The 12,747-nt window shown below is 46.5% G+C and overlaps 1 protein-coding gene and 2 long non-coding RNA genes across 11 annotated transcripts in view; 2 read left to right on the forward strand and 1 right to left on the reverse strand.

Moving 5' to 3' along the window:
* The window catches only part of PURA (purine rich element binding protein A), a 64,207-nt gene extending 52,041 nt beyond the window's left edge, over positions 1–12,166 (reverse strand). For 2 of the 8 annotated variants that reach the window (XR_014147224.1, XR_014147223.1), the window contains exon 1: positions 11,138–11,597. Coding sequence is in view for 5 of the 8 variants with exons in the window: in XM_081826974.1 (XP_081683100.1) it covers positions 4,317–5,285 (969 nt within the window). In the remaining 3 variants the exon portion in view is untranslated. Of the gene's footprint in view, positions 1–16; positions 5,430–5,954; positions 5,974–7,039; positions 7,216–11,137; positions 11,598–12,075 lie in introns of those variants that run through there. The other 6 variants (XM_081826974.1, XM_081826975.1, XM_081826976.1 and 3 more) reach the window with 6 other exon arrangements.
* Positions 1–12,747, forward strand: part of LOC145722453 (uncharacterized) — a 388,135-nt gene that overhangs the window by 270,373 nt on the left and 105,015 nt on the right. The window lies entirely within an intron of this gene.
* LOC115940308 (uncharacterized) overlaps positions 10,579–12,747 on the forward strand; it is a 13,453-nt gene continuing 11,284 nt past the window's right edge. Inside the window, exon 1 of the long non-coding RNA XR_004075069.2 lies at positions 10,579–10,882. This is a non-coding gene — a long non-coding RNA (uncharacterized LOC115940308). The remainder of the gene's footprint in view (positions 10,883–12,747) is intronic.

Here is a 12,747-nt window from a genome sequence, read left to right on the forward strand (position 1 = left end):
CAGTGAGTACAACTGATATAGATCCATTGACTTTTATTACAAATGTACTTGATCACTTGGCTTCAAAAAGTTTAAAATCAATACCCTATTTTCTGTATGCCAGTACAAAGCAAACTGTTTTACAAATTAAATACCTAAAAATTTGACAAAAATATTAAAATTTGATGAAAAACAATTATAAAAATCCTTAATCTCTCTCTCTTCAAAAAAGGAGGCAGTCTTCCCAGTCCTATTATACAATATTAATAATATTCACCATTTTTAGAATAGGTAGCTAAATTATATTTTTCTGTTAGCATACAAAACTCTTAGACTAATAGATTTCATTTGTATATGCTCCAGTTAAGTTTGTGAATGCCATCTGATTGCAATATAATCAACTATCTTTAATTGAGTCCTAATTTACACTTATTTAATAATTTGCATAGTTTAAAAGGGATAAAGGTTATTCTACAACTAATTATCATAGGCTATTACAGTGCTATTTTTCAAGGCAATAAGTATTTGCTCCCAAATGAAATTATCTGTCTTCTTTAGGCAGGGGTTAAAATTACTAGCAGCTTTCTCCATTACCTGAAAAATCAAATTGGAATAGTTATCCATCTCTAGATGTGAAGACATAAAAAACCTATCAATATATTTTCCACTTTGAGTCAAATTTCAACCCCTGCATGGGACTAGAAAGTGAGACTTTCAAGGTTTTTATTTCCCTGTTGGTTTTGGTTTCTACTCTCCATGGCTTTTAGGAAGCTGGGAAAGTTTGTCTTTCCTGACTCACATTGTCTCTCCTTTCCATTTGGCAAATATTCATCTACCTTCAATCTGTATCTAGTAGAGGAAAAGCCGACATGGCTTTTCTTATGAACTTCCTTTGTTGTCAAAGGCATGTATAATGATTTCTACAGTTCTGGATAGTTAACTTTAGCTCCCTCTGTGGCTGGATGACTGCTGCTTCTAACATCAGCATGATAAATAGGAGGCACAAATAAAAAGTAGCTTAAAAAAAGATTTGGTGATTTAAAAGAAAAAAAAACGAACAACACCAAACACACACACATATATGGGCATTTCAAATCTGGTGGCTGATCTCAGATTAAATTACTTGACAGTGTCTCTCATTTTAAAGAATGTCAATATTGCAATGCATTTCAAGTTTTCTTTTATACTTAGGCAAATAATATAGTTTAACCAAGCTCTTGGACCTTAATCGTAAGACAAAGCAGATCATTAAAAATAAGGCATACTTGTCAGGAATTAAGTTTTGTTTGCTTGTTTTTGGCACATTTGATCATACTGTCTTCTATGAATAACACATATGGTCAAATATACCATCTCCTTTTTCATTTCAGCACAAACAGGGTTTACCAACTAGTAAAATAAAAACAAGGAAAAACTCCAACATAAAACACTGAGATATAGAACCTTGGTAAAGTACCGAGCACCTGGGAGGAAGGGTGAGGAAAGGATGAAACAGTAGAGGGAAGGGAGGGTTGGGAGGGTGCTTGGGGAGGTAAAGTGAGATGCAAAAAAGAGCATCTTTACAGTCACTTAGTCTTTTCTAAGATCATCTCTTAAGTCTTAAAAGATTTGCATGTGGATTTCTTTTTAAACCCACTGACCATAAATCAGACACTGGTTTCAAAATCTTAGTAAGATTGTGTTTAACTGTTAAAGTGTAAAGACAATTGCACAATACATGTGCTTATTGATCCGGTAGGATTCCAAGCAGAATCTGAAGTCTGTAGGTAAGAAAGGCTTCACTTTAAGGTAACTCTGACCCTAAAGAAAACCTCATGAAAGAACTCGCATCTCAAAGAAAGGACACTTTGCCTAAGTTTGCTGTGTTTTTGTTGACTTGCACTACTTATTGCTGGCTACTATGAAACACTGATCTAGGCGTACTCCAACAACCTGTAGTACAAGGCTTAACTTTAAAAAGCTATAGTAAACAAGAGACAAAATCAAAGCAATTCTCTTTCCTAACTAGTAACAGCACAGAGAATGCAGTCTTTTCCATATCACAGTAAAAGTACAGTGAACAAAACAGCTCAACAAACCTTAAGACAAAAAAGTGCAGGTTATTAATGTTTACATGCAGTTGATAAGCATTCCAAATGTCACATTATGCACTGTAAAAGCTCAACTTTACTATATGGAAATAAGAAAAATGCACCTTGGGGGAAGGGGAAAAGCAATTTAATCATTTCCAGTGATTTTTGTAAGTAAAGAAATTCCTAACTATTGTACGGTCACCTCATATTTAACATTGTATGAATATTAAAAGCAAACAATTTAATGGGAAAATGCACAGTACAATGGAAATAGCTTGTTATTCAACACATACAGTAGATCTCAAAAACAAAGACAACACACTCAACCAGGGAGCTTAAAATATCAAATCAAAACCCAAAGAACCAGCAGAAAAAAAAAAATCCTTCAAAAAGACAACTGTTTCACCTTCCTAGGCCAATGCTTTACAATGTGAGAAGCACTGATACCTTCCAGCTCCTACAGGTGGTGTCTTCTACATACAGCAGTAAGATCTATATGGCTGGATTTGCCAAGAAACAATTCCATCCCCAGAACGCTCTATATCAGACAAGATCCTTTTTTTTTTTTTAACCAAAATACTTTCTACAGAATTCCAAACCAAAATGTACTGTTTAAGGCATCTTTTTTTATAACATTTTCTCTTCACTCAAAGATGATAGTCATGCAGCAGTTTAATGATAAAAATATATTAATATTTTACTATACAGCAGCAAGAAGTTAGTTGTCAATTAAAAGCACACAAACATCTTTAAATGAAAACCTGTAAAAGACTATCGTTACAAACAATTTCAGTTTGGAGGACACCAGCTTGGTAAAGTGCTCTCCTAAGCTTTGCATTTTCATACCCTACACCTTGAATATATGAGTTATAGGACATACTTTTGATAGAAGGCTTATACACTTGGGGAACACAAATACATTTAGCGTATAATGTAGCCAGTAATAACTAGCACCACAGCTACATGGAAATCCTTTACACATACCAACTTGTCTTTCACTTTTAAAATGAAACTCAGAATCCATGGCTCAGTAGGATAACTATAATTGTGTTGCTCTGCTTTTTAACAGGTCTACATAAGTTAATAGCACTGGCAAAAATCAAAGAATAGCTTCAGATCTCTTACTAGTTTAGGAGACAGTGCTAGTGACCACAAATAGACTCGCTACCTGATGTCCAAGTACAGGTTCACTGGAAATTGCTGCACGTTAGTTAAGTTTTTAAAATCTTTCTACACATAATAAAAAAAATATATTATGAACGATACATCTCATATACACAATAATGACAAAACACCTACTCAGTCAAAGCAAACAGATGCAGAAAAATATTATGGGAGATTTCCTTTATCTTTCTATCTCTTTTTCCTTTTACTATTTGAATAACTTTGGTTCCAACCGTAAAAATCACAACTTAGCAAATTTCATTTAAATGCCTTTTTTAATAATTTCTTCATGTTCACAGAAGTTTCACTGACCATTTTTTATATGTTTAAGGTCCAGATGCAATGCATATTGTATAAAAGAGAGCACTTATTGTTTACCTTGCATGAATTAAACCTACGTACCTTTAACTCTACAAACTTCTGCATAACATTTAGACAAAGCTCAGACACACAGCATGCCTAGCCCTCATATATATACACATCTCTAATCACAGGTATATAGGGTGTCAAATATACTATAATAACCTCCATGTAAGGTTTGAAATTTGGTAACAAAATGAGAAAAACTAAAAATATTATTTTACGTGTTCTAAAATATCTCTTTTTTGTGCTAAAGTCAAATGTTAGCTCAACATGAAAAGGACTTTTATATAATTCAGCAATATTATAATCTTGACCATTTTGCAAACACTTTTAATAATAATAGCTTAAACGTGTACAAAAGTTCTTGGTTAATTAGGGAAATAAACACTCAGTTCTTTATATTTTTTAATCAAGTAGGAAACACAGTTCATATAATGTTATTACTTTTTGTATTTTTTTTGTTTTTTTGTTTTTAGCAGCTGCTTACTGTTTTATATGGTGGATAAAGTGGACAACATCCAGCGATGGGTGGCAAGTCAAGAAGAGAAACTGTCAGTTGGTGGAGGTTCTGTGGGTGGTGCTCCCTTGGAGTTAACAGTTATTTCTTTTTTTTTTTTTTTTTTTTTTTTTTTACTTTTTTACTTTTTATTTTCTCTCTTTCTTTACAGTATATTTTCTGTGTGTGGCTGTGTGTGTGTGTGTATGCATGTGTGTGTGGGTTTTTTCCATTCAGTTTGATCAATCTTCTTCCCCTTCTTCCTCACCCTGCAGCAACAGGGTGGCAGCGGCGGTCTCCTCCTGCTGCTGCTGCTGCTGCTGGTGGAGCTGCTCACAGGCAGCTCGCTTCTCCCTCTGCTTCTCTTGAATCTTCTTCATCTCCTCCGAGTACTTGCAGAAGGTGTGTCCGAACTTGGCCCACACCTTGTAGGGCACGGTGATGGAGTTGCGGTAGGTGGGCTTCACCTCGCTCACTCGCATAAACACGCCGTACTTGTTGGAGCCCACATCGAAGAAGAAGCGCTTGTTGTCCACAGTCAAGGAGGTGCCCTCGGGCAGCTCGGCCGGCTCCTCCTCCACTCCGTAGTCATCGATGAGCTTGGCCAGAGCGTCGCGGAACTCGATGAGCCCCTGTGCGGGCAGCGCAATGGTCTGGCCCTGCGTGGAGCCCAGGCCGGGCCCCCGGTTGACCGTCTGGCGGATGCGCAGGAAGCGGCCGCGCTGGTTCTCCTTGAGATCCATGTAGTACTTGCGGTTCTCGCGCACCAGGAACTCGCTCTTGAGCGCCCGGCGCGGCTCGTCCTGCGCCTGGGCCAGGTCGGGCGGCTGGCTGGGGCCCAGCTGCGCGTAGTGCTCGATGAAGTCGCCCAGGTAGTCGCGGAACTCCACGGCCACTGACATGGAGAGAGTGAGGCGGCTCTTGTTGCCGCCCGCGCCCACCTCAGCGATCTTCAGGAAGCGGCCCTTGGCGTTCTGTTTCACGTCCAGGTAGAAGCGCTTGTTCTGGATGTCCACCCGCTTGGAGGCCAGCTCCTGCGTCTCGTGCTGCAGCCCCCCCGGGGCCCCGCCGCCGCCGCCGCCACTGCCGCCGCCGCCCCCGCCGCCACCACCGCCCCCGCCGGAGCCCGAGCCCGAGCCCGGGTGCCCCAGGGAGCCGCCCGAGCCCAGCGCCGCACCACCCTGCTCGCTGCCGCTGTCTCGGTCCGCCATGATGCTGCGCTCCGCCGCCGCGCCGCCGCCGCCGCCTGCCGCTCCGCCCGCCGCCTCAGTCGCCTCAGCCGCCGCTGCTTTCCCTCCCCGGCTCCGCCTGCTGCCGCCGCAACCCCCACAGCCAGTCAGCCACTCTCGCGAGATCTGCGGGAGAGACGAGACCCGGTAACAGGGCACTGACTCCCCAGTACAGTAGCAGGGCGCCCTACTGTACGCGCCCACCCGCCCGCCGGCACGTGACATGCGCCCCCTCCCTGATGCCAGCCCCCTGCCCGCCCGCCCGCCAGGCGGCGCCCACCCGCCGGCCCTCACCCCACACCCCTGGCTGGGGGGGGGGGTGTGTGTGTGGGACGCGCCGCGTCGCAGCTGCTGCCGCCACCACCACTGTGGCTGTCGCTGTTGGCCAGACCCTGAGCGGCCTCGGCCCAGGGAGTTGGGGGACCAGGGGTGAGAAGGGGACTGCCATACTAAGCACAGGGAGCAGGCCTGAGCTCTGCTTTCCAGTGACCCCAAAGAGAGGATGTGGGGGGAAGGGCCTGTGAAGCGCAACTGAGCCCGCTGCAGAGAGGGGACACCGAGTCACGGCCACCTCCTTTCCTGTGGGCCCCAGCCAGACCCAAACCCAAACCCAGACAGGCCCACCCACTGCCCGGCTGGGCTGTCTCCTACCGCAGAGCCCTGGCCGCAGAGGCGGGCAAGGAACAGGAGAGGTGGTGCGGCGGTAACCCTTAGCTGCAGAAGGGGCTGCCTGGGATGAGGACGGGGCGCCGGCAGCAGTGGCGCGGAGCAGCAGACACCTAGCCCGTCCCTCCCCTCGCTCCCGCCGCTCCCCCTCCCCGCGCACGGCAGCGGCTCTGGCCTCAGATGATCCCGCTCCCCCCTCCCCCCAACCGCAGCCCCGCACAGTCGGGCGGGCGGGCGGGCGGGCGGGCGCACTCACTGGCGGGGGGGAGCCGAGCAGAGGACGGCAGCCGCACCAGGGCCGGGGTGCCCGCAGTGCCTGTTCGCGTTGTCTCTGCCCTTCCCCCCAAGCAACAATCAAAAAGAAACCCCACACTCATCCAAAAACCATCAACCGGCCCCCTTTGGGACCACAACTGCCTGCCTGCCTCCCCCTCCTCCTTCCGAGATTTGGGGAAGGGGGGCACCCGCTCAAGACTGAGCCCAACCTGGGTTGCCGGCCAGCTCTGCAGATGAACCAGGCCCCGCCGAGCCTTCAGCCCCCAACCCACTCTTCTTCCCCTCTGGAAGGACCCAGAATGGAGGAGAAAACCAAGCAAGATTTAGGAAATTCACGAGCTAAAAATGTCAGGAATTTCCTGGGAAACGCAGTTCCTTACGGGTTTCATTAACGCAGGTTCGCTCGCCCCTTTTACCCCACCTCCCAGAAACTCTTAAGTGTCAGGAGAGCCCCCACCTCTCAAAAAGTAAAACATTAAGTGATTAATGGTTTTTAGGTGACAGCTAGGTTACCAACCACGAATTAACCAATGAATCTTCGGACAGTGACAGCTAAAGGGGGGGTCTGGTCTCGGAAAGGGGCTCGGAAATAAATGAATTCTATCTTCCTAGATCTAAGGCATAATCTGGGGCCTGTTTTCCTTCTTCTAGATATACAGCAAATGCTCATACTCCCTCCCTGCAGTCTGTAGTTCTAACAGTTGAGGGAAAGCTAAGGCCTATCTCCAGGGGAACCCCTGCCAATCCCCGTACATTCTCCTTATCACCTTCTGCAGGGGGCTCGGGATACAGACCTCAGAGCCTTACTCCTGGCTTTCTCAAGCATGGATTGCTGCCTCCATCCTTAGAAGAGTGTCTGTCCCATCTGTGGGCTCCATTCCCACTGAATATCCCTCAATCCCCAAAGTAGGGAGTCTTGCGTCCCTCATTCAGCCCCAGAGACAGCTGAGTACATAGTTGCGCAAGCTTCCTAGAAAAGAAAGGGGTAGATCAAGTAATGATCAAGAAACCCAGACCAGTCTAGTACATAAGCCTTGTCAATGCCTGAGCCCTCAAAGCCCCCGAATATATCCTTTCATCACCTAGGCAAACCTGCCTGCTAAGTATTCACATCTTCCCTTTTCTCTTAGCAAGGACCCCGTTCTACCCAGTATTAATTCCTTTGGTTCTGGGTTGATGTTAGCTACTTCCCGCTAAAGAGCAAGAAACAGGGCAAAGCACGATGGCTACCAAAAAGCAAACTCGAGTAGTCCTGCGGGAACCAGCCCCAGAACCACCCACCTGTCCAGTGGTCCCTGAAATGGTTCCCTGAAGGGGAGGCCCATTCTGAGAGACAGAAATCCAGACTTTGGGCCCCATAAAAAACTTCTCCTTAGCTGGGGGGGGGGGGGCATCTTCCAGTATCACGTGGTACCCTTTTAGTGCTGATTTTTCTGAACTCCCTCCCTTGTCCCCAAGTCTGCAGGGAAGGGGAGAGAAGAACTGTTGGCGAACTTCAGACCGCGCAAAATTTCAAGTGAGAAAAAGCAGTGGCTCCTCCAGGCTCACACAGTAGCGATCAGGACCCTGGATAGACCCTGGCCCCAAACTGGGACGGAAAGGCTGAGTGGCAGGGTCTCCACATACGGCAGGGCGGGGTATTACATTCCCAGCTGTAAAATGAGGCTAAGATCTGTTTAAGTCTGATCTAGAAGAGCCGCTGCTCTTCTTCTGGGGTTTACCTTGTGCAGAACCAAGCCCTTGCCCCTTCAAGAGAGCTCACAGCAGCAAGAAGCCCAATAGGATTGCAAAGAAGGAGCGCGCGCCTTGCCGGTCCCTGCCATTCTTTAACACTAATGACTGCTTCCTCCAGGACAGAAAACTAGGGTTTAAAACTGCCCATCTTCTTGGACCAACTTTAGAGTCTAAATTTCTTGCCCTCTGTTCCAAACATCTACATCCAGGGGTTCTGAAGCGGTTTGAGTTTGGGAACTCCCTGATTTTCTGAAAAGGTGTCTGTCACCAGAAACTGAGTTCTTAGTTTCCCAGCGCAGAGGCAACTGATGAAGTTTCTAGACAAAACACAAGTTAAATATCATTTGCATGCTTACACTGGGAATTTTAAGCCCAAATCAGCAAATGACTGAGACCTGCATCTCTCCACATAAATATGCACTTACTATGTTACACTATTTGTTATATATGTATAAAATTTCTGTCATTATATACCAGTTTCTCCCCTATTTTACAAAGGTATCTAAAAGATAAACAAGGTTAGCAATGGCTTTTCCAAAATGATTCAGTGATAAACTGGATATTTAGTACATTTTCACTACTCAAAAAGTTAATTTCAGGATAAGCCTGTAACTGTGGGGCTTTGGTCAGACTAGGGAGAGCATGGTGGTGAAAGGCGGCTTTCCTTAGGCTACAGAACACAGTAGCCTTAAAAGGCAGTCTGGGAAGAATGAATATTGACTCAGAGGAAAGTCTTAAAAAGTTTAGAACCTTAAAAAGAATTTCAAAGTTAGATTTGCATCCTAACATTGAAACTCCATTAGAAAATCTGTAGATGTGAAAAGACTTCTAGCCATTTGCTAATTACCTAAATAATATACTTAGTAAATGAAAAGTCAGTTCTAGTGTCTAGCTTTTTGAATTTGTTATTTTGAAACAAACAGTTGTAAAATTAAACTGATGATTTCAATTCAATGTAGGAAAGGCAAAGGGGAAACGAAATATATTAATATGCCGCAAAATATAGGTGTTAATTAAAAATCGTCAAAAAATATTCCCTTTCTACTCGAAGTTTGCTTACTTTAAAAAATCTGATAAATATCTTTAGATTTCTTGTGCTCTTTTATTAATACTACACACACATTTTGAAGAGAACAGAGATTGCTTTATTTTTAATCCCACTATCTCTATGTCGTTAACAAACTCTCACCAACAAAAACTGTTCACAAGTGAAACAAACATTAGGCAGAAAAAGAAGGAAAAAAGCCTCAGTCTTCCTCAGCCTGAACTACGGGTGATTCTGAAATAATCTAATTCAGCTTTAGTCTTTAAAAGTGAAAATTAACACACACATTTATAAAATAAACTTGGAGGGAGGGGATCTACCTCTGGGTAATAAACCCTTTTGATTATGGAATTCCCAACAGAAACAATATGCTGATTAATAGCACAGATTTCCAAAATAAAAGAGAAGCAAGAACATTAGAAATTGTGTTTTCAAGTGCTACTTAGGTTAAATGCCTGTCTTAAACTAGACAATTATCTTCAATACCCAAATCATTAAAACTAACTGGAATAATGTACTGCAAGTGTTCAAAGTGGAGGAATTACCCATTTCTTCTCAGGGCCAACTACCAGGATAATGAAGGGTAAAGTAAATGTTAACGTTTAACAACAACAAAGACAAATAGTAATAGTATTTCATCAATCATTTTTTTTAAAAAGCATATCGTCCTTCTATAGCTCACCTAATCTTTGAAATTATGCCTCTCCAATGCTATTTTAATGTTTAAAGATATGAATTAAACATTCAAAACCTGAAGAGAACAATCCATGTGATAGAATCCTCGCACTTCACAAAATGTTTTCATTTTAAGCATTTGCAAAAGAGTTAAATAAACGTAGCACACATTCTAAATTCGATCAAAGATTCCGAGAACCCGACATTTTATGTACCCAAAAGGCCCAAACAGAACCGATGCAAATGTCAATAGCTCACTCTCTCCCGGCTGATACTTAAAAGGTTTTACTAGTACCCAAAGGAATGAAATCAGCAACTCTCCACACTCTAGTCAACACTCCAATTTTCAAAGCCGCAATTCGCAAACGTCAGTTTGGGCTGGAAGCAGTGGGGGTCTTGAAGTAATAATAAAAAAAAAAAAAATCCTTTTCTCCTCTGATAGTCTACTAAAAGATGTCAAACCAAATTCCGTCTATTGTAAAGCACTGGGACCTCCCTTCCAAGGACACGGGACACAAGCATTGGCACCGCTGCCAAAAAGCTCTCCAAAAGCACCTGGCCCGACAGAACGAATTAGAACCCCTAAGAGGGTCCCTCACAGACAGCGGAAATGAAGTGGCATTAAATCAGGGGTAGACAGCAACGAGCCAAAAAAAGTTGCCCTATCCGGACTTGGGCCTTTCTCTACCCAAGTTCAGAATCAAGGCAGATATATTTGTGGGGGTCCCTTCTACAGACATCTCAGCCGCCTCCGAAACCCACTGTCACTCAGAGGGAAGACCCTCCAGCTTCGCATCCGTTCCTTTTGCCCCCGAACAAAGGCAGAGAAGACTGTTGAGCTGACCTAGCTCCGTGGGGCAGCAAAAATGCCTTGTTCGGGCCACCCATCCTTGGGCCTGCCTTCATCTGCGATGTCAGCACCAATGTATTATTTTTTATTTTTACAACGCATCCTGGGCGGGTGTATGCATTGCGGGGGTGGGGGTTGAACAGAGAATAGGAGGGGTTGGTAGTGAAGCCTAGAACCCTCCTTCCTCTCCCCTCCTGCCAGGGTTGCTGTGCAGGGATTGTCGGCCACATTTGGCGCACTGTCCCAGGCCCGGGGCGAAGGTGGCCTGGGGAAATGGGGCTTAGGAATTGCTAAGCAAACGGCACCATTGGTGGTCTACAAGCGTCTGCGGAGGTAGGATTGTCTTTTTTTTTTTTTTCTTAAGGGGCGTGTGATATTTTCTTTTTTGGAGGTGGGAGTTCGTTCGTTCTTTCGTGCGCTACGGGGGTGGGGGGGATGTTGCTGCACTGCCAGAGTCCCCGGAGGGAGGGTGCTAGGATGTCTACAATGGTAATTATTCCTGGGGCATAAGAAGGCAATTAGAGGGGACGGGGTAGGCGGCACCTCCAGTTGTGGCAGTGGCAGCAGGGAAGGTCGCGAGGGGCTTACCCGGGCGGGCGGGCGCTGTCCTGCCGCAGGTGAGGGAGGGCGCGGGCTGGAGGGAGGGAGGGCGCGCGCTAGGCAGGCGCTAGGCTGGCGCGAGGAAAGGGGGAGGGGAGAAGGGGGAGGAGGGCGCGCGCGCGCACACCTGTCCTGGACAGCGGCGCGAGCCGAGCGGCGCCTCACTCGGGCTCTGCCGGCTGAGGAGGAAGGAGGGCGGGCTGGCAGGCGGGGGCGGGACGCCGAGGGGAGGAGGAGGAGGCGGCTCGGATGGCTGGCTCGGCTCTCCCTCGTTCTCCCTCCCGCGGGCAAGTCCAGCTCACACCCTGCTTCTCCCGCTCACTCACAGCCCCCTTGGCTCTCCCTCCTCCTCCTCCTTCCCCTGCGGGATCCGCTCGCCGCCGCCGCAGACGGCAAGTCGTGGCAGCCAGACGTCGGCGCGTAACCCGGCGCTCCGTGCGTGACTCCGAGCGACGTCAGCGCGCGCTCCGCGTTACCCACCATCTCTCCCCCATCCTCCCCCCGTGGCTCGCGCCCTCCGCCCTCGCGTCCCTCCGTTTCAGTTGCCGCGGCGGCGGGCACGGAGCGCGCTCCCTCCGCCCCCCTCTTGCGCGTGCGCGCGCCTTCTCCGCCGTTGGCGCGTCAACAGCCCACGGCCCAGGCCTTGAGGCGCGTCTGAGGAGGGGGCTGCCTGTGGCCTCTTTGCCCGCACTTCCTCCACTCACCGCCCGTGGCGCCCCTAGGAGGATTTACCCCTCGTTGGGCTTTGAAGGCTGGAGCCAGGCTCAGGCGGGGCTAGAACCCCGTAGGGCCTGCATCAACTCCAACTTAGGGCCCTAAGCGTCGTTACCGGTTCAGCTACCACCCTGTCACCTTCTCCTCCCGCCCTCGTTCCGCCCGCAAGTCTCAGGAGGCAATAGGCCTTTCATCTCCCGGGAGGGTCTCACCTTGGCCTTCAGACGCCCGCGGAGAGGGCTTGAAGGGCAGAATTAGCATAAAGAAGAAAGAGGCGAGACCACGTTCAGGCTTTAGCCCCAGGAATCCTTGACAGGAAGCGTGGGGCTGCTGCCCAGCCTCCCACGCAGTGTAGGTGAAACTGGGCCTCTTTGAGGGACTGTGACTAAGGACAAAACCCTGATAAATATTATTTATGCGTCCTTGGTCTGAGAGGGAGAAAGTGTAAGAGACGAGTTAATTTTCATAAATTGCTACGCAAGGGCGAAATGCAGAACTATAAAATGTTCTTTAAGAGTTTTCTTGAAATCTTAGCAAGTTTGACAAGATTTTTGGTGCACGGTAACTTTTTTCCTCACTTTGTATGCTGTCACATCTCCATCCTGTAACATTGCGTACGTGGAAGATGGATCAATTAAAAATTATCAGGTGCAAATAAATAGCTGCCGTACCATCTTTATCGTTTATTTAAATAGGCCTCAGAGAAGTCAATCTGTAGTTTAGGAAAATTTAGTCACTGTCCTTACTCATTTAACTGAGTATATTTTATTTTGAAGTTACCTTGCAATACACAGTAAAATACCCTTTTAATAGGCAACATTAGACCTTTAACCTCACTAATTTATTATAGGACCAGACCTTTTTTTAAGGAAGCTTATCTAGTT

Source organism: Leptonychotes weddellii, chromosome 7 (assembly GCF_054177405.1).
Source record: "Leptonychotes weddellii isolate Sample4059 chromosome 7, ASM5417740v2, whole genome shotgun sequence".
NCBI lineage: Eukaryota > Metazoa > Chordata > Mammalia > Carnivora > Phocidae > Leptonychotes > Leptonychotes weddellii.